Below are 22,168 nucleotides of genomic sequence, written 5' to 3'. Positions count from 1 at the left end.
CCCGACATATTTTTGAAAATTTTAAGAAAAAACAAAATTATTGCAACGTTTCTAAATTTAGACACTGCTTTGAAAATGTATCTAACTATTATTCCCTCAAATGCAACTGGTGAAAGATCATTTAGTATTTTAAAGAATTAAAGTAATTCCATTTCAGATGCAAAGGTATCTAATTTAGCGTCAATTAGTGCGAATTTAGAATTACTAGAATCTATGAATTTCAACGACTTAATAAATACGTTTGCAGCAACTAAGTCAAGAAAGCGCCAAATATAAATATTATTAATTAATAAGTATTATGAATGAAAAAAATGCATTAATTATTTTTTTATTTAATAAAATATATCAAGAATAATTTTTTTTTTCTATCATAATAAAATGTATTTTTTTTTGCCCTTCTGGTCTAGTATCTTAATCAACAAAAATTGTAGACTTAATTTTTAGGTTGACTTAAAAAAATTTAAATTTAATCCATTAAACATTTTTGTATAACCATGAAATCGGTAAAATAATAAGGAGAGGAACTCTCAGCTCTTATCGAATAAATTATGTAATGTTCCAAGAAGTAGGGGCGTTTGTTTTTTATTAGCTTAGGAGCGCCTTTTAAGTAAATCCGGCCCTGATACCAATTATTATGTTGTATTTATATGTATTTTACTTTTTGATGTGCGAGGTAATACTATAATTTAAATTCCAAAAATCTTTAAGATTATCAAATAATGATAATACAATATGATTTGTTATAATTAAATCATGTAAGTATTCAATAGGTTGGATGTTGCTATCATAATGTCGAATACACAATAAGAATATTGACATGAGGTCTTTTGCCCAAATAATTGATTCGGATGAGTTGCTGCCTTGATGGAAAATAACATTCAATAACGTAACATAAGTAAATCGAGTACATTATGAGATTTATATAATAAATAGATACATTATGTAATATGACTAGGGTTGCCATAAATTTATAAGGCGAAACCGAGACAAAACAAACACATTATTGTATAATATACTTTTTATACAGATAACTTTAAATATATTGAGAGGATTATTAATTGAAGGCAACATAATATTTAAAATATTTATGTAAAATAAAATATATTTAATATTTATGTGTAAATTACAAATTATGTTTTTATTATATATTGTTAATTTATTGCGATTAAAAATGTACTTTTAGATAAAATCGTCGAAATTAAAAATTAAACAATGCTAATTTCCTCTAAATGTTTAAACTGGGACAAATAGACGTCTTAAAAACATTTTTCCGGACACCGGGACCCGAAGTCCAAAACCGGTTACAATCCCGGTTTTCCGGAATGTATGGCAACCCTAAATATGATGTATTTAGTATATATACAACCAGTGCTCGACTTGGCAAAATTAAAGGAGGGGGACTCTATTTACTTTAAAGAAAATAACGTTCCCAAAACTGGCTAAGTGTTATGATAATAGCGTAATAATAGTAGGGGACGCTAAAATTTCTACAAATTAGTTGGGGTACTCCGTCCTCCTGCGTCCCCCCTCAAGTCGAGCACTGTATACAACATGAATATATTAATAAAGTGGCATATTCGCGAAGATGGAGAAATTACTTACAACGTTTTGAATGGTCTAGTTAGGTTAGGTTAGTATTAAGGACGTACTTTAATGGGTTAGTAATTCACACCCTCCCAACATTTTTTAACCTATTTCAGCATTTATGATTGCATTTAGTTACTTAAACATCTTAATTAGTAATGATTAAATGGGTAGTATTATAATTTATAGTTAGTTGAATTAATTAAATTATTAATCGTATACTGATTCACCACGGTACCAACCACCACCCAAAAATTATGGTCTGTACTTGAACCCTGAGTTCAGTGCTACTGGGGGAGGATTATATTCATCCTGTATTCATATATAATATAGATTTTTTCATGTTTAATTTATAGTTGTGTATGTATGTGAATAAGAAAATTACCTATAGGCTATAAAATATAATACCAATCCCGGCACTAAAGTTGCTGTCTTCAGTCGCACATTTATTTTTTATATTTAAATATTTGTGGAAGAGAATTATTTACAAAGATAAGCCAAATATAATAACCATAAAAGACGCCGACCCCATATGTTTACGAAAACTAATGAAAATAAGATAATTAATTCATTTAGCTCATTTTGTAAATCTTCAAAGTTATATATAGTTTACCGTTAGATATTAATCTAGGGTGGTCAAATATAAAATACAAAAATACGAGACTAAGATAAGTCTTAAATTTTTATTATGAATAAACATTTATTTTTAATGAAATTAATAAATTTTAATTTCTTAATAATAAATAAACAATGGCATTTCCAAAAAATACTTACAGATCGGTTATATACAGAGCCGGATTATAGTTTTTAGAACCGTAAGCATATTCATATAAATGGCCTACACATAATTTTCTTTATTATTACATTATTTAATTATTAATTATATATATATTAAATATCATCATTATTATAATTTTGTTTATTTAATATTATTTTTAGGAAAAACCCGAGTTGCGATAGTATTAAACTAATAAACTTCTGAGTACTGATCACATCATAAAGGTAAATTAATATGATGAAATATTTTTGGAACATTAGTTGGAATAACGAAATAATTGATACAAATCACAGTTACAAGTTTACAACAAATTTGATAACCATAATATTAAATTATTTATGATATAAAATCATTACTTCATAACTACTCATGAGAAAAAAATTCTTAAATTTTATTTTAAATATATATAAATTTGATTTTAAAAATTATGGGCCGAATTTTTTTTTGGGCCGTAAGCAATTGCTTATTTTACCTACCCTTTAATCCGGCCCTGATTATATACGAGTATATGCTATATAATAATCGATGTCTAAACATGTAGCTATAAAATATTATTCTACAAATAAATAAAATACTATGCTCTGTAATTTATATTTAAAACAAATAGATGAAGATAATATTTTTTATTTACGAAATTTTCTTCAGATATTTTTCTGTACATGAAAATTGGGGCTTAAATAAAAAAAATAATATATTGATTTTACATTTTTGTTATTTAAACAATTTTAGTGTTTAACATTATTGTACGTTATTTGATTTTTTCCGTTTTACGTTATTATATTTTTAAGCACTATTTTAACTTTTTGTTTTCTGTTTAACGTTATAATTTAAAAATAAAGAGGGAGTTGATATATTTTTTTGATAAATTCTATTGTTATTTGTTGGTTAAGTTAGGTTAGTTTCAATTATCCTAGAGTTTATCGAAATTAGTTAACTAATAAGTTAGTGTTAGTTAGCTGGTATTAAATAAGTGTAAATATTGGGAACATTAGTAAACTATAAAGTAATATTTATTAATTTATTAGTTAAACAAATATTTTAATATTATTACATTTACATCTGATACTCTGAGCACTTAAAAAAATAGTATAATGGTATGAATAAGAAATAATCTACTGCCTAGTTTTAAATTAAATATTATTGTAATAGACGAAAGGTTGGTGTAAACATAAGGTGGATTTTCACGGTGCGTGACTCGGCGAACTTCGAGCGGCGTGCTTGTTGTGCCAAGACTATTTCTACGCTCGGCATATCACAAGCCTACATGTCTACTTCATTCCCACAGTACGCAACTTGACGAACTACGAGCGGTTGCACACGATTGCACCCTGATACTTTTTTTACCTGTTAAAATCAAAACACCATTGCTCACCAAATAATATGTGTATATACTATACAGGTATAATAATTTATGTACAATATAAAATAATGTATAAAATACATACTTCTACATATAATTTTTATGTATATGAACTCAAACTTATTACCTATTAATACACAATTTTTCTTCCTAATTATTACAGGCGTAGGACTATCAACAAATTATCATCGTTGGCTTGTTTAAACATTGTTTTTTTTCTAAATTACATGTATGCTAAATGTATTACTGACAAGGCCATTAGTCGAAATTATTTTTATTAAAAATTGTTTTTTTATTGTATACTGATAGTCATTAGACGATATTTTTACTATAACTATCATTAGCTCAATCAGCTTTTCATTTCGATTTTGAAAAAGTGCATTTTGTGAATTAATAGTTTGAGTGCATGTATATGCACATTATAGAAAGTTTTAGTATACATTATTTTATGTTGTACATAAATTATTATACCTACATTGTATATACACATATTATTTGGTGCGCAATGATGTTGTGATTTTATCAAGTAAAAAGGAATCGTGTCGCAAATTTGTTGCGCAATCGTGGTGTAATTAGTCAGGTCAAAAAAGAAAAAATTGCGCAATCGTGTTGAACCGCCTCGAGCTTACCCGAGTCGATCAGAGCTCCTTCAAAATTAAACAGCTGAATTTTTCAGTTTAAAATAATTAGTTCTCTAGATCAGACGCAAATTGCTGATTGTGCAGTTGCGTATTTTGTAAAGTACGGTGATATAAAGTACGGTATTATGAAGTAGTATATGAAAAAAAAAATAATTATTTGATAAACTAAATTTGTGGTTGGGCTTCATATAATTCCAAAAACTATAGAACTTCATCGTTGGACCATTCTATGTTTTTTTTATTTTTTATTTAGTTCAGTTATATTATAAAGTATATTAATAATCAAATACTTCAAATTTAAAAAAACAAAAATATATATGTCAATGTTAAATGTATAATCAAAATGCTCACATGTAATAAAATAAAAATCCACTATATTATACAGGCTCGTCGAATCGGGTGCCTGTGGGCAGTGCCGGATTACCCATTAGGCGGAGAAGGCACCCGCCTTAAGGCCTCACTCATTTAAGGGGCCCTATGAAAACAGAAAACTATATTTTTATTTAATAATACCTGTTTATTTACGAATTTATGGGACAAAAGTCATTATGAAATATAATATACATTAAGTTGTAGGCAGTAATAATAATAAAATTATTTTGAAAAAAATAGAAATAATATAATAATTAATTAATTGTTCTTGCAAATAAAAAAAATTAATAAACATGATTTTATTTATTAATAATAGTTGGTTATTATTAAAGCTGTTTGTTTTAATTATTGGATAGTAATGTTAAAGATCTATGTAAAAAATTATTTTGTAGGGCCCAAGATTTTAATTGCCTAGGGTCCACAAATGTTTAATCTGGTTCTGTCTGTGGGAACGCTGGTTTAAATACGCAGCTCGTTACCTTTGGCATGGACTCAACGGACCGATAATTTTCAGATAGCTACGAACCTCGTCGAGCTGTATCAGATATAGGCGAGCATGAGCGTTCCTACGTCGCGTATAGTATATCAAGCCAGTGTATTTGATTCGTGGCTCGGTGAACTAACGAAATAACTACAACCAGTGGTGTATTGAAGGGTATACGGAAGTATACGGCGTGTACACATACGCTATTCTTATTCATCAGGAGCGGCTCCAGAGTCTTGGTTAGGGAGGGGGGAGTCAATTTATAATTTTACAAAATCTTATAACAAAAAGAAAACAATATTTTTTACAACACAAATTAAAGTCGTCTATTTTTAAAATTGGCAAAAATATCATTAATATGATCTATTTGATCTAGAATATCTACTTTATGGTATACATTAATTAGACATAATGCTGATAGTATATCCTCAGTCATTATTGATCGAAGCCAGGTTTTTAGTCTCCGAAGTGTGGAGAAACTTCTTTCAACCGTCATACCTCTATGGCTCTATCTACATACTTGTGCGTGTCGTATGATAGTAAATATTATAAATGCATTTTTTGTTAACAATATACATTTTTTTATAAATATTTTACGGGCTTGGTAAGGGACCGTGGTTAGGGACCCCTCCCCTAGAACCGCCCCTGTTATCCATAGCGTATAGCTTATGAAAAGCTTATGATACGCGGGTATATGGCCGTATGTAGCATATAGCTTGTAATTTGACAAATAACTACATAATACCTAGACTAACCTAACTTGTGGTTATATTTATGACGTGATTCAATATCGGATATATTATTATTATTATTATTTTTTTTTAATGAAAAATTCAAATTTGTTATCATTTTCTATTATCAGTCATAATTAAGAATATGTAGTTCATGAGTGAGTTTTTTTGGTTCCTACCATATGATAGTTGCTACATGAAATGAGGCGTATACCCATGATTTATTTTAGCAATATATCACTATCTACAACTATAATCAAACTTGAAATTATATTATATAAATACCAAACAACTCATCTGCATTTTTCTACCAATTAAATTGAACATATACGACATAAGCAGATAATTAATTGAATAATAGAAATAAACTAATATAATAACTAATTCAATCAATGTTTATAAACAAAACTTCCATAAAATATTTCGGAAAATATAAATTATTGTCAAAATAGGTTAATCAAATTTGAATTTTTCATAATTATAAAATTTAAAAATAATGTCCGGTTCAACATAAAAAAAAAGCATACATATTACTTTGAATAACATTTGCAATTTTTTTTTTATGTTTATTAATTATTTTTAATAATATGATATATTATATTGGTATCCAATTATTGTCGTTTTTTATTACCTCATTGATTTCGTTTAGTATTTTTTTAATTTTTTCCATTATAACATTACAAATAACATCTCGGAGCCCTGATGAATTAGATATAATTTTATAAAATGGGACAATTTAGCGTCCCGAAAGTTTTATTGTGACAAAGGAACAAATTTTGAAATACGGTACTTTACATTATATGTTTACTTTACAGTAAACTTGGACGATTGGCCACCCTAAATTAAATAGCCTACAGAACGTGTTTTCAACTTTCAAAATAATTATAATATTTTTTGAAACAAATCTAAAGTAAAGAGGTAAAGAATATATTAAAAACTCGTTTTCTATAACAAATATAAGATATTGCGTCTGTTTAGCATTTCGAAATTTATATTTTATGTAACTTTACAAATATTTTCGTAATGACAGCAACTGGGATACATAAAATATTTCAAAATTATCCTTGTGAACAGGCCCGTATTTAGGGGAGGAGCACGGGTAGGCACATTCCCAGGGGCGTCAAGTCTCAGGGGCGGCAAAATATTTTAGCAAAATTAATTTTAAAAATGATGTATCTAATGAAAATAAAATAAAACAATAAAAAGAAAATATTATGTTAATATAATGTGATTATTTGTAAATTAAAAAAAAATTGTATTTTATAATGTTATAATTTGTTTAATTTGTTAATTAAAAAAAGTATTAAACGATTTTCATTTATAAATTATATTTTAATACCGTGTGTTCACTAATTTAAAAAACACTGAATTTCTCGGCCGGATTATATTGGAATAAATCTAATTTTTTTTTTTACAAGCTAGAGGTATATAAATACATATTTTCAGATAAATATCAAATTTTTAACCCTCTCAGTACGCGCATACGCCATGCAATTTATTTTTTTTTAAATAGCAACCCATAGTTTTGATATTAAATTCGAATAGACTGAATTTTTTTAAGATATTTTGACCAATAAACCATGACTCTAAAACCAAAATTGACTGAATGAGAGCCATTTAAATTTTAATATATACATTTTTACAATTCATTATAAAATGCATAAAACCATGTAATCGATTTTAATTAAATAATTGTATATCCATATTATGTTAATCTTCTTTATAAAACGTATAAAAAAAAAAAAAAAAACGTAAAAATATTTAAAAAGTGACCAATAATAAATAATTATAAATGGTTTTATGCATTTTATAATGAATAGTAAAAATGTATTATTTATTAAAATTTAAATGACTCTCTTCAGTCAATTTTGATTTTAGAGCCATGGTTAGTTGGTCAAAATGACTTAAATAAATCAGTCTATCCGAATTTGGTATTAAAAATACCGGTTGCTATTCAAAAAAAATAATTTGCATTGCGCGTACCGAGAGGGTTAAAAATTTGAAATTTATCTGAAAATAAGTATTTAAATAACACTAGTTTGTAAAAAAAAATTCGATTTATTCCAGCATAATCCGGCCGAAAAATTCAGTGTTCCCTAAATTGGTGAATACACGATATTAAAGAATTTCAATTGTTGACAAAATAATAAGTGTTATATTATTATTATTTATTTTTTGGGGGTGGGGCATAAATTATATGCCCGGGGGCACCAAATTTTTAAATATGGGCCTGCTTGTAAAGCTATCAATGAACTAACTCACGAGAAGTTGAATTTTAAATTTTATAGATAACTAAGATAATTTTTTTTATAACATTTATTTTGTTATTAATATTCATTTTTTAGTATTACATATAATAATTATATAACGTAAAATTTATATAACTTTGATATATGATATATATTTTCAACTACAACAAAAAATGTTATTAGATAATTGAAATCTAGGTATAAAATATAAACACTGCCAGCGTTTAATGAGTATGTCAGGGTGGTTCAACCCACGACCCTGTAAACCATTTTTTAACCTTCCCTCCTGTAGAAGACTTATATTAAAAATTAAAGTCACAATATAATAACATAATCGTTTTATGATTGTTTATCTAACTTTTTAACTTAACTCTAACTTTTTATTTTTTACTATAAAATGTAAGTAAACGTGCAATGAGTAATGTCCAAAACCATGATTGAATTCAATTCACTACGTACGTATGTAAATATCGTGTTTTTATAGCAGTCATAATGAATTAGATTTTTTGTGATGGAAGATAGTGGAAGTCCTTATTATTATTATAATCATTACAGCGGAACCTCGCTATCCTGAACTCCGGTATCTCGAAGTTTCGATGTGTCAACTTTTTTTTTTGGTCCCTTGCGACTTCGTGATACCGATATTTCACTATATCAGGTGACAATTATTAACTGTAAGTTTTACTGGATAACGATATAATTTTTTTTTCTTTGGTGGCCCTTTGTATTTTTATGAAAGGATAAATTGACCCGCCAACTATAAGAGGTTGGACCTCCCTGGAGTATATTATGTTTATAGAGGAGAAGGAATCTTTAGCAATTAGATAGGTGAACATATTTATTTATGTATATTCATCTCCCCATATTCAAAATAAAATTATATCACCGTATTAATATGCATTAATAATATATTATCTATATACAATATATAATACCTATATGCTTCAAAGTATTAAATATTCGTGTTATATACTGAACTTACCTTTAAGATCTTTTATTAGTTCTGAATAAATTGGAGATGAGACCGAAGATAGTAGATAAAATTTAATAACTTGAACTATTTCCTTAATAGACATAATCACCTACAACAAATAAAAATTAGTTTATATCAATTACAAAAGGGAAATAAAAATAAGATTTTAATTAATTTAATTAATTAATTTGTCATAAATACAAACTTACTAAATGCAAATGTCTAACTCGTAATTGAATATCAGGAGATCTTTGCCGTTTTGCTATCATTAATTGTTCTGATATTTTAAGACCTTCGTGAACACTAAATGAAATCAATTTGAAAGATATAATTCGTCTATAATATACATTATATATGTTTTAATATTTTAGTTATTTTATTTTTAGTACTAATTAAATATCAATCATACTACCTGATTGATTTCAATTCGATTCCACCCAACTTGCAAAATCTACAAAAATATGTTAAAATCCAAAAATAAGGCGAAGTATCTATGTTTAGTTGCGAATTAGTTGTCAGCAAATTATAAACTTCAGCAACTAAAGTATTAAATCCATTTCGCATAAAACGAAGAGTAAAATTCTGAAGAAAATGTGTTATGCAAACCTCAATTGGGACTTTGTTTGGTGAAATCGGTAAATTAAACCTAATAAGACATACCAATAATTAATATAATCCAAACAAATTAACTTTATAATTAAATTGTTCTACTTTGTTTTCGATTTTTTTTTTGTAAATTTTTTCATTCTTAATTTGATTTTTCTTTTAGAAATAGGGTTAATCGTAATTGTTTTATGAATTTTATCATCATATTGATGTCTTACAGGTGCATTTTTTGACTTAATATCTTTTATGTTATTCTTTCTAAAATGTTTGAACAGTTACATCTATAATTGAATTAATTAGTTTGCCATTAATTAGGTTGAATCCGAATTCCGTCAAAATATAAAAATTGCAATAAAAAATCTGATATCTGTTTCAGTCTTATTTGTTAAATATTGTTTATTATACCTACATTTAATATACTCGTACACACACTAAATTGCGCTTACTGCCAAAATGTATTTATATTAAGTATAAAATGTTTTGTTGGATAAAATTGTCTTCATATTTCAAATTTTATTTAAACTAACTGAACTTGTTTATTTCTTATTTTCATCAACAATCTTCGAAAGTATATAATTCAACCAGATATTTCCATATAAATTTACAGTAGGTAGTAATTAGTAAAGAAAATACTCAAACATGATTTAAGACTTAAGTATTTATAATGAACACACAATATACCTAGCAAAAATTTCCAAAAAAAAAGGAAAGTAGAATCAATGACGTACATTCGATCTTGCTCCAGGCAGAGGGAGGTTTACCAAAATAAATAAATGTAGTATAAAAACAGCATAATTAACAAAACTTTTCAAACACCTATCAATATAATTATTTAATTATCATAATATTTGTATAGTTGTATATTTTAAGTTCAAAGCGTAATAATGAAACTACGAATATATTTCACGTCATCAATAATAAAACTAATTTCTTTTTTTTTTTTACCCCTGGGGGGTTTGAACCCGAACCTCCACTCCCCGTATGTACGCCACTGAGTTGAATCAAGAAAAAAATACAAATAGGTATGTTAATATAAGAAAATAGTAATTAAGAGAAAATATTTGGCTATAATCCAAAAACAATAAATGCAAAATCTAAAATAAATACAATGAATGTTCCAATGATTATTTTTAATAAAATATAACATGGTATTTTGAAAGTTATTATTATATTTCTTAACTCTACTGTATTTTTTTCTTGAAATAGTAACACAAAATTATTATAATAAACGGTTATTAAAATTAAATTCGGATGCAACCATCTGTTAACAATTTTAATGATTTTTACTTTAGTCCACAATTCTCGTTAAGTAGTAAAGACTCTTTTAACAAATATTTAGTATTTTTCTCTTTATTTACTGAACGTGAAATTGAATGTTGCTCCGGAAAGTTAGATTTTTTGCCTTGCTTATCCATTAAATGTGCTTTAAACTTTTTATCATTAAACCTTGTCTGAAAATAATTTCATCATCATTATTAGACTAGGAATAACTTATTTTATAAAAATAAATAAATTTTTTAAATTTATAATAAAAAATATAAAATATCTTATAATGCATTAATTGTAAATATCACTTTAAAATGCCGATCAATGTCATTGTCTTCTGAATTCGACCCATCTGAGCTCTCTTGTAAACAACTCGTTCCGTTTTTCTAAAATATATTAATGGTGTATAATCAAATTTATATCTAGGTTCTAAACTATATTTGGACTTAAGGCGGTTGAAAGTGAGTCCTTTCTTCGTGCATTTAGACCAATAAGCAAAAGAAAAAAAAATACACTTCCAGAAGTCCAATTTTCATTTTGAAAAAATGTTTGGATTTATTTACTCCTTGTCTGTGTTATGTAGGAAATTAATTTTTTATTTTATATTTCTTTAGTAACAATAAAGTAAAAGTGAATTTTGGAAAAAAAAGAAAATTAAATTGGTACTATAATAATTAAACAATAGAAAAAAACGAAAATCCATTTCCTACATAACCTAGATAACAGAATAATTAATTTAAATATGTGACGTTTGACTGCGCGTAGGTATGCTATACGGATTTCTGAGAATCTTAGTCTATGGTCAGACTAGGCCCGGCATCGGTCGAAAAAAAACAAAATATTTTGTTTTCATCCGACATCAGCCGTAAATGACCGAATTTCTCGGATGTAATGTGACCGGGTACAATTGAATTTTATACTTTTATTTTTTTTCGTCCGTGTTCGGCCAAACGTTAATTAGGCCGATACCGGGTCTAGTCTGACCGTATACTTATCCGTGACTATTATACGGGTGATAAAAAAATCAATTACATACCCATATTATAGCAGTAGAATAATAATAATAATGATACACAGCTGCTAATAAAATATTATTTAGTATATATGTGTATTATTTTTTATGTGTGTCTGCCATCATGTTTTGGGGCAGTAAAAGTACTTCAATTTTAAAAACACAGGGTGGTTTCTGTTAGCAAAGTGAATCTAGTTAGTGCTTTGGGTGGTCAAAAGTATAATCGGGAACTCGCTCTGCTGTACAGATGTAAAGTAAGGGTGGGATGGGACTCGGTCATAGAGTGTAATGCGGATGTAAATTTAGACTCGTAAAAATTGAAAGTTTAGACGCTTGTAAAAAATTTTTAATTGACTTACGCTCGAATTTTTTTATAATCATTGTAAGCAAAATTTATGGACAACAATATATTTCAACTAATATTGATTAAATTTTAATGAAAAAACTAAAAAAATAAAAAGTGGTATTAACTTACTATATATTAATATGGAATTATTTTAAAATTATTAGATTTTCAGTTTTCTTAAAAAAATTCTAATACAAAAACTATATAAAATGTAATGTGGTAACATTGTTATTACTAGGGTTCGGGACTTCTTGCACTAAAAATCGTCAAAATATGCTTTAAAATATGCATCTAATTTTTTATTTTATTTTTAAAAAACGCATAAGGTATATTATAAATTATTATTATAAAAATAAAAATCTATAAAGTAGGTAGGTACTTAATATAAAAAAAATAATAATTGTAAAAATAATGATTGTAAAAAAAAAATGGTACAGTTAATAAGAAATAATGTAAGCGTGATGATATGATTAACGAACGATCACGTACTGATTTCATTTCATTGTACAATTCATACCCGGCTAATAACTGATTACTTTGGAGAGTTTGAATTTATATTTGTTTCATGATAATATGAAGATAAGCCTGTAGGAGTGTAAGATTCATTAGGTTTTACCACAACTTTACAATTGTCGATATTGTCGATAATAAGGTTGATTATTAAGCGATAAAGAGACTATCATCGCAACAGACGTTCGTGTTAGATATGACAGACTACGCCCATCCAATTATGATTTTTCCCGATAATTTTACGTTTATAAAAATAAAAAAATGTGAAATATGCCCAAATATACTAAAAATTGCTCAAATATGTGCTTTTCTTAAAATATGACAAAATATGCAAAAGTATGCAAATTCAAACTGAGTATTTAAATTTGTTATTTCATAAAACAAATTTATAGCTCACTTAGAATAGACTACGACCACTACAAAAAAACATGCAAATGCAAGAAGTCCAGAACCTTAGTTATTACCTACTTTTACTATACAAAAACATAATATTAATTTTCAATGAAAACAATATTATTTTTATTAATGTTAAATTTTTTTGAAAAATAATAAATTAAAATTAATAAAACGTACTTTATGGTATTTTAATACAAGTATTTAAATTTTGGTAAAAATAAAATCAAAAAGTATTCAAAATACTTAAAAAATACTATAATTAATACATATAAATACTTCAAAAAGTATTTAAATACAAGTATTCAAATACTTGTATTCGAATACTTTACAAGACTGCATATCATATAATATACTTTTCTAATTTCTTTTCACTAGGTTCATTTGTGGAGATAGACAGTGGCGCCCAGACAGGTTACCCTTGGTTGCAATTGCATGTGCTCTCGTCGGGGGTGGGTGGGTTGGTGGGTATATAATTGGAAATCTTGGATACCAAACATTATAGAGTATGATAAGTAAATAGCATTATTATTATAACAGCGGATCCAGAGTCGAGGAACTGTGGGTCAAGCCATTTCAAGAGGCCATTTATTAGGGATGAAACTAAATTAGAAATAAATACCTTGTAAAAAAAAAAAACACAATATGCTCATAAAAGTGTACAAGTATATTTATATTACATTTTAGAATTAGTGATACCACCGATAATGACTTATTTACGATTAATAAATATAATCTAATTTTATTAGCGCAACAAACGTACGGAATAAAATATGATTTACTTGACTTTCTAGTAAAACGATATAATTTAAAATATAAATTATGAATTGAAAAATTTTAAATTTTGAATATACATGGGATTCATTTTTCGAGTAACTCCGATGGGCCAACTGTCCAAGAGTCCAAATCAAAGTCTAAAAAGAGAAAAAAATTTCCAAGAGCCCAATTTTGTCAACAAATATTAACTGTGAGTCAGCTGACCCCCTGAACCCCCCCACCTAAATCCGTCCTTGTGAAGAGCGGTAAGATCAAACAAACCATCCATTCAATTTGAACGGCATACGAGCCATATGCGTTGTTTGCGTCGTATTTTATGTTAAATATTTGATTTTGACTCAATTGTGGAGTGGACGGACGATGAATGTTCCATCTTATAAATTTATATAAATCAAGACCAATTATATGGGATCCTGAACATCCCCATTATAAAATGGGCAAGAAAAAAATTGACTTCTGGTTGGAAATAGCCAATGAATTAAAACGAGGCTTGAACGAAACAAAGAAAAAAATGGAGTCTACTAGGATCTCGTAGAAATTTTTGAATTTTTAAATTAAATACACGTGATTTTGGCAACACGACCTCACTTGACAACAGTTTGATAGGTACTTAGTATACTAGGTGTATCTAGAGGCGAACCTTGAGCGCACGAACGAACGCACTAATGTAAACGATATAGCGAATCTTTGTGCGGTATACCGCTATAGCGTTCGTGCGCGGGTGCGTTACGATTGCGTATGATACGATTCCGTATGGACCTTTTTCAATATTACGATTGCGTACATTATACCTACCAATACTTAGTGCAATGTGGCCGTTGTTCAAAATCGTGAAAATTTGTAATATAACTTATATTAGGAAACGATTGCTTATAATTTATAAAATTTCATAAATGTTACCGAGACTATTATTTCCAGGCCAATAGGTACTTATTGGTAATCTATAAAATACTACGAGATAAGATTAAATGCCGATTATTATATCGGATTTCCTGGCGCGTGTCACACTTTAACATCGTTATATTAGTATACGACCAACTTGACATTCGATAAGTCACTGGTTTTAGTTATAGTATTAGTAATAGTGCGGTAATTATGGAGAATTCTTTAAAAATTATAATATCAGAACTTGGGAAAGAGTTAGCTGTAGTTTCTTCACATAAATATTGTTTTATAAGAAAACGCAAAGATGAATTGTTAAAATGGATATGTTATAACAAAAGTTTTTATGCCAGTATTTTAACCGATGTCAAAAAAACTCAAGGTATTGCGGGAATCGGTGAGCACAAACATGAAGCAATAACACCTCAAAATATTGACTGTCAAGTTCTCAGAGAAAATTGCAAACGAAAAGCCGGCGATTCAATTTCAACTCTACCAAGCAAAATTATACGAAAAGAATTACTGACGAATGTAGGAACAGATATTGCACATAAGGATATTTCTTCTGTCCGAAAAGCCATGTATATGGCAAGACGAAAAAACTTTCCTGTATATCCAAAATCTTTTAATGAAGCCATAGATAAAATTTAGGAAATGCAAAACGATGATATTTTTTAATTTAATAAAAAAAATGTTATCTATATTCCCATGAATAAATCGTTTATCTGTATCACGACTGAAGATAATTTAAATTTTATGAATTCTTGCACAGAATATTTTTCAGATTTCTAATTATTTTATGCAAATGTATATAGTCCATTGTTGTAAAAATTAATTTAACTAAACTAGGAAACCTAGCGTAGGAACCGCATAATTATAATTATTATAGCAGTAAACCGGTTACAGATAACGCGCACAGAACACAACAGCGTCATTTTAGTTACCACTGAAATAAATAATAAGTTAAATTAATTTTCATTGCTACCACAATGAACATGGAAATGTTTTTTTTTTTATACCGTTAAATTCGTTTAATTTTTCTGCATTTTTTGGTATAATCACTAATGTGATAACCTGCGTATTTCGTTTTATAGATAAAGGAACGTAATAGTATGTCCGTAGCAATGAAAAGGTTAAGTCAATCTTGGCAGTGTTATAAGTATTTAATCAATAACTAACTCACAGTATGTGTAAAAACTTATTACAGTAAATATACCAAATTATAAATATAGGTAATACGATTTATTTGAATTCATAATAAGACTATATAGGAATCCATATAATATTATCGGTTCGCAGGCGGCTGGCGTTGCGCGCCGGCATTTAACGTTTCGGAGAAACAATTAATGGTTCGCACGCGCATGCACAAGTCATTGCATTTAATAAAATAAAATATTTTGCTCCGACGAAGAAACTCTGAAAATTAATCAAGCCTAACAAAAAAAACGTCAACTCCAAATGATCGGATTCCAATTCTGTAAAAAGATTTGAATTGATCAACCTTTTTTCTAGGTTATTGTGGAAGTCAATTTTAGAATAACTGTTTAACATTCTTAAAAAAGACACTAAAGTAAATCTAAAACTTAAAAAAAAATTGAGAAACTCAAATATTTAAAGACAATTTTTAAACAAATATCAAAAATCGATTTCCACATTAACCTAGAAAAAAGGTTGATCCACTCAAATCTTTTAACAGAATTTAAATATGATGATATTAAGTATGCGTAATCTTGTCAGGCTTTTAGGTCTAAAACGTGAAATAAATACGCTACTTCCAATCGCCTTAAATAAAATATTTAAAAATATAGAAATCATTATAATTACTGGATGTGATGATGTATTGCTTTCGTTACCTTCAGAACTATCGCTAATTATAGTTTTACTTAATAACTTTGACATGTGATCAACGTGTTGATTTTTAAAAATCAAAGCAATTAATTCGATAGTTAGAATTGCCCATTGCTCTCGGCCAGAAGTATTAATCAAATCAATAATTACCTATACGTAATAACATTAAATGAGTTAACAATTGTATGCATAGATGTTAAGTACATTTTATTTAACAGTGGTAAATTTAATATGAGTTTTCCTTTGTTTTTATAATTATTAATTATAATATTAAATTGAAACAGTGATTATTAAACATGTTTTTTTATTAAATCTGATAAAAACTCAGGTGTATTACTAAGGTTACACGTAAACTGCGCCCGGAAGAAATTTAAAGCATGAATAGCTATATTTTTATAAAATCAAAATTACAATCTTTAATTTCTAATTAATTCGTTACAGTCATATAATATAATAATTTATAAAATAAAATTAAAAATTAAAAAAAATATAATATTAAGACAAACAATAACATATCATATTGTTGATATATATTCATTAATTAGAGTTTGATCTCTATTATATTTATTAATTCAATTTTGTAATTTAACATGTTTTTTTATTGTTTTAGAATTTTGGTATTTAAAGGATTCATTTATACTATTTAATTTAAAATATATTTCTATTTAAATTAATATTTTTCTATATACATGACCAAATTTGGATGAGTTTTATAAAAGCTAGAATTAAAAGCTTAGTTTTGATTACTTTAATGATTAACGATTTATAGTTGTGGTTTATATTTTGTTCTGTAATTCTGTCGTCATCACCTACCGTTTTTAAAAAATGCTGTACATCGTCATTAAAAGTCGCCCGAAATTGGATGCCGATTGATTTCACGAAATTTAAAATTTGATAATTTACAAGCATTTTTTGCGCTGCGATACGAACAATTCGGTCATCGATACTTCACTAATTAAAGTAAATACTGTTGGTTCTAGCAGACCTATGCTTGATGTAGTGTTAACCTACAATAGTCGTATTATCTACCACAGTAATTATTCGATAACGTATTTTCATGAATATCATGGTTTTAGACAAAAATAATATTTATGTGATTTAATTGAAAAAATACTAGACTATTGTGACTTTAATAAGTTAAAAGTTTTGTATATTTTATAAACGGGACACTTAAGTTATACCTTTATAATATGAATAAAAAATTTGGCACAGTTTGCATTACACCTTTTTAGCATAAATAAAAATTTAGGCACAGTTTACATTATATCTTTTCAACATATATAAAAATGCATGGCTCGAAACTTTATGCATTTGCATATTACTTAAGAAGCTGCATATTAAAAATCTGTTTCGATATAAATTTGTTTCATAGTACATACAAATATAAACATTTATGTTGCATATTATTACATAATTGACTAATTTTACATGATTTTACATATTTAAAGATTTTAAACACATAAATGCATATTATTTTAGTAAATCATCGGTTTAAAAAATTTAAAAATAAAAAACAGCCACATATTGTCCATATTCTGAACAATACTATATCGAGAATCTATTATAATTTATGGACCCGACAAAAGCGATTTATTTTTAACAAGAATTGTGTAGGTATATGAAATACGGTTGTTATTGTCGTTGTAATCTTCAACCACGATTACAAACGGAATCGTTGTTACTTGTTAGTTATTAATAAATAATAATGACCTGCTGAGTCATACCTTATATTAAGTACCTAGCTATCGTTTGATAAATGTCTAGCTGTGTTTAGTATGTTCATGTTCGCGACCGTGATCGCTTAACGCGTAATATTTATTTATTGTAATTCAAAACTATCAATATTTGAAAAATAAGTTAATATGCTTAAAGTAGTGTTGCCATACGTCTCAGTTTTGCCGGGACACTACCGGTTTTTAACCAAGGTTCCCGGTATCCCGAGAAAGTGTTTCAGTACAGCGATTTGTCCCGGTTTCAAAATTTTACTCGATAAAATACCGATTTTCAATATGAGAAAACATTATCTTCATAATATCTAATTAAGGAAAACATACAAATAACTACCTAAATAATTAAATATTGTACTTAAAACGTGTCATATTATATTTCTGAAAAAAAATTGTATTTTAAACATTTATATAAATACTTACCTCATCAAAATGTTCGGAAAATAGAATCCATAATATTCGATTTTGACTCTGATCGTTAGGTATGTGAAGAATATGTTTGATAAAACGTAAACAATCACATATAATTACATTAAAATGTCTAGGACCTCCTGTTGCGTTAGACAACTGTAATTTGATTTATTTAAGTTAAATATATCAGTAGTAAGTTGTAGTCCAGTCAATGAAAAACTAGTAAATCAACAATTAGCGTTAATTTGCAAAAATCAATAAAGTTTTGAAACTTGGCAAAAATTTTCATTTTGAGATTTTGATTAATCAAAAAAAAATCACCATCCCTTCAAAGTCCGCAAGTGTCTTCCATTTTAGATTTTAGGTAACATTTTAAACTTTTTTGATAATATCTTCAAAAATATTAACTTAAAGATAAAAATAGCTTAATAAAAAATGTATACGTAATCGATGTTGCATCAATGTTAAAAATATTGGGTGGTTAGTGGTGTTAGCTTGAAGCTAATTTAATTGGTACTCTCGACTTTTTTAAAATATAATTATTTGCAAGGCTGGGCATTAACGAGTTAAAATGTTGAAGTTAAGTTTCAGAACTAGTATTTTTTACAAGGCATTGACTGAACTAGAATTGAACACCGACACCATTAATATGGATATACATATACATGTACTACCAACAGAGTGATAAATGTATAGATATTTTTTATAACAACTTGATCATGATAACCAATACATATAATTTGAATGTAGTTTAAAATAATGCTTGAGTAATTTACCATATAAAGTTCATAAGAATTTTGATGAATGCCAAAACGATATTACATAAAGTATAAAAAGTTAATTTTTATTTTATATAAAGAATACCAGGTCTCTCTCTAAGTCTCTCACGAGAGAAGGGGGGAAATTAAAAATAATTTTATAATTTTTGTGTGTAAGTAAAATTTTAAAGAAATATTTAATTAAAACATATAATTAACTCGTTTACCTTCAAGTTGTAAGAAAACTATAAATTTGTTAAAATGATTTTGAATAGATTTTGATATAGGTACTAAAATAAATGTATATTTTTACCTGTATGTATAGGTGTGACTGGAAATCAACTAGGACAACTTGATACCAAGAATTTAATTCAAAAACTACCGGTAATATATACATAAATAAATATATTTTTTATCTATATTTCAGTAGATTTTGTAAAGTTTTTATATATTTTATGTTTTTTCCATTAAATATTTTATAGTTTTTATTACATTATAATCTTTCATAAAACTTTTGGTAGACATGTTAAATAACGAGATTGAAATAACAAAAGCCTTATATTCAAATGAAAATCGTATTTAGTCATTCATTTTTTTTAAATGTTAAAACCTTCATCGTAATACAAACAAAATATAAGAAATAAATATATTACAATCAAACTTACTTTCATACTACTTTCTTTTATAATTTGTATTATACGTTTAATGGTATTTATGTTAGCACATGCTACTTTGCTTGTTGCCAATGCCCAATTTAGGTTAAGCATTGTTGCAAATCCATGTTCATCATTAGTCATAGAATTAGCCGGTATCAAATATTCAATTGGTAACATTATACTAGTAAGTATTCTATAAAACAATATTTAAGTTAAATAAAATAAAAAATATCCAGCTAAGAAATTACATACTTTATTAAAATTCCCAATATTTTGTTATTATTAACTGCAAGCAGCATAGGTAAAAGATCCTAAATACAAATAAAAAAAACCTAATTTATAAAGTGTTTAATGATTAAAATTATGAAAATTATAGATTAAAGATTATTGGGTTTATTTTTTTAGTGCTGGGTATGTAATTCAATCATCAAGAAATAATTAAAAAAAATTAATCTCATAACTTTAATTTTGCTTTGTGCTCAACTGTTATTTGTATGTACCTACTTAACAAATCTTAACACATTTTTTCTAACGGGAAATGTTTCATTTTACACAGAGTTATAAATTATTTATAAAGCGAAGAATACACAAATAAACAATTATATTCTAAAAATATCAAGTTCTTTAATGTAAAACTGCAAGTACAGTTCATTGGAATATTTTAGTACCTATCTCCCAGTAAGAATGCTAACAACGTATTACTCGTATAACAGTAAAATTCACCGATTTGAGAAATATAGACACTCGGTGATTTCTTAGGAATTCTGAGCCTTAGGTTTGTGAATTTTTTTTATAACATTTGGCGTAAACTCAATTTCATTTTGCAGTATTGAAATTAATACACTACTTTTCACTACTTTTAAACATAAATATTAAAACTATACACATATTGTAAGCAATATAAGAAATATAAATATATAAAATAATAATAAATATATAAATAAAAATATAGAAATAAATAATAATAATATAAGAAATAAAAAAAAAGATTAGAAATAAAAATATACACACTCTTTTTAATATTTGAGACAGTCCAATAATCTGTCGCAAATGTCTGGAGTTTTGATCTTTTTTATTCAATTGTTCGTATATATGTATCAATATAACTGGAAAATAAAATTAAAATGATTGATACTTGGTTATATAAACATAAAAATAAACATTTATTACAATTTGTCTATGGTTCTCTAAAGCACATAATTGGAAAATGTAATTCAGTTATTCTGAAATTTAATTTTTTATTTTTACATAAGAATAATAATAATAATAGATACATGTAATCAATTACTAAAATACACAAACAAATATTTTGTGCATTTTTTTTTTTTTTTTGTTAACTTGAATTCATCCCATTTTTAAAAATTTGATATATTTTTTTAAAATGGGATTATAATAATAATTATTTTCAACGTAAAGTGAATTAAAAACTTTATTTGACTAATTTAAACATAATAAAATATAAATTATAGTTCGTATTCGATAACTAATTTGATGTATGTTCAAGTCGTAGAAAATATAAATATTTATTTAAAAAACAAAAATAATAATAGTAATATTACTTAATTGATAAATCACATATTTCACCGTAAGTATTTCAAACAATATATATTGGTATAAAAAATATAACAACAAATATTTGAATTCTAATTGATATAAAATATGAATTAGCTTAATTAAATTTTTCACACGGTATACTTATAAGCTATAACTGACATTCCTGTGAATTACGTATTTTACTTGTACAATCAACTCTTATCATAATGTTTCAATCATTTATAGATATTTTAAATAATCAAATAAAAAT

General features: G+C 26.6%; 1 protein-coding gene across 1 annotated transcript in view; it reads right to left on the bottom strand.

Annotated features, from left to right (window-relative positions):
- LOC112691757 (protein timeless) overlaps positions 1-22,168 on the bottom strand; it is a 31,609-nt gene that overhangs the window by 4,444 nt on the left and 4,997 nt on the right. Inside the window, exons 3-14 of the mRNA XM_025566148.1 lie at positions 21,376-21,470; positions 20,617-20,675; positions 20,374-20,557; positions 18,963-19,106; positions 16,789-16,962; positions 11,353-11,430; positions 11,066-11,229; positions 9,884-10,036; positions 9,585-9,818; positions 9,382-9,508; positions 9,182-9,281; positions 659-860 (exon numbers count right to left, since the gene is read on the bottom strand). Of these exons, the coding sequence (XP_025421933.1) occupies positions 659-860; positions 9,182-9,281; positions 9,382-9,508; positions 9,585-9,818; positions 9,884-10,036; positions 11,066-11,229; positions 11,353-11,430; positions 16,789-16,962; positions 18,963-19,106; positions 20,374-20,557; positions 20,617-20,675; positions 21,376-21,470 (1,714 nt within the window). The remainder of the gene's footprint in view (positions 1-658; positions 861-9,181; positions 9,282-9,381; positions 9,509-9,584; positions 9,819-9,883; positions 10,037-11,065; positions 11,230-11,352; positions 11,431-16,788; positions 16,963-18,962; positions 19,107-20,373; positions 20,558-20,616; positions 20,676-21,375; positions 21,471-22,168) is intronic.

Source organism: Sipha flava, unplaced genomic scaffold (assembly GCF_003268045.1).
Source record: "Sipha flava isolate LNK unplaced genomic scaffold, YSA_version1 66_pilon_pilon, whole genome shotgun sequence".
NCBI lineage: Eukaryota > Metazoa > Arthropoda > Insecta > Hemiptera > Aphididae > Sipha > Sipha flava.
The sequence above is the reverse complement of the archived record's forward strand: the minus strand, read 5'-3'. Positions and strand labels throughout refer to the sequence as shown.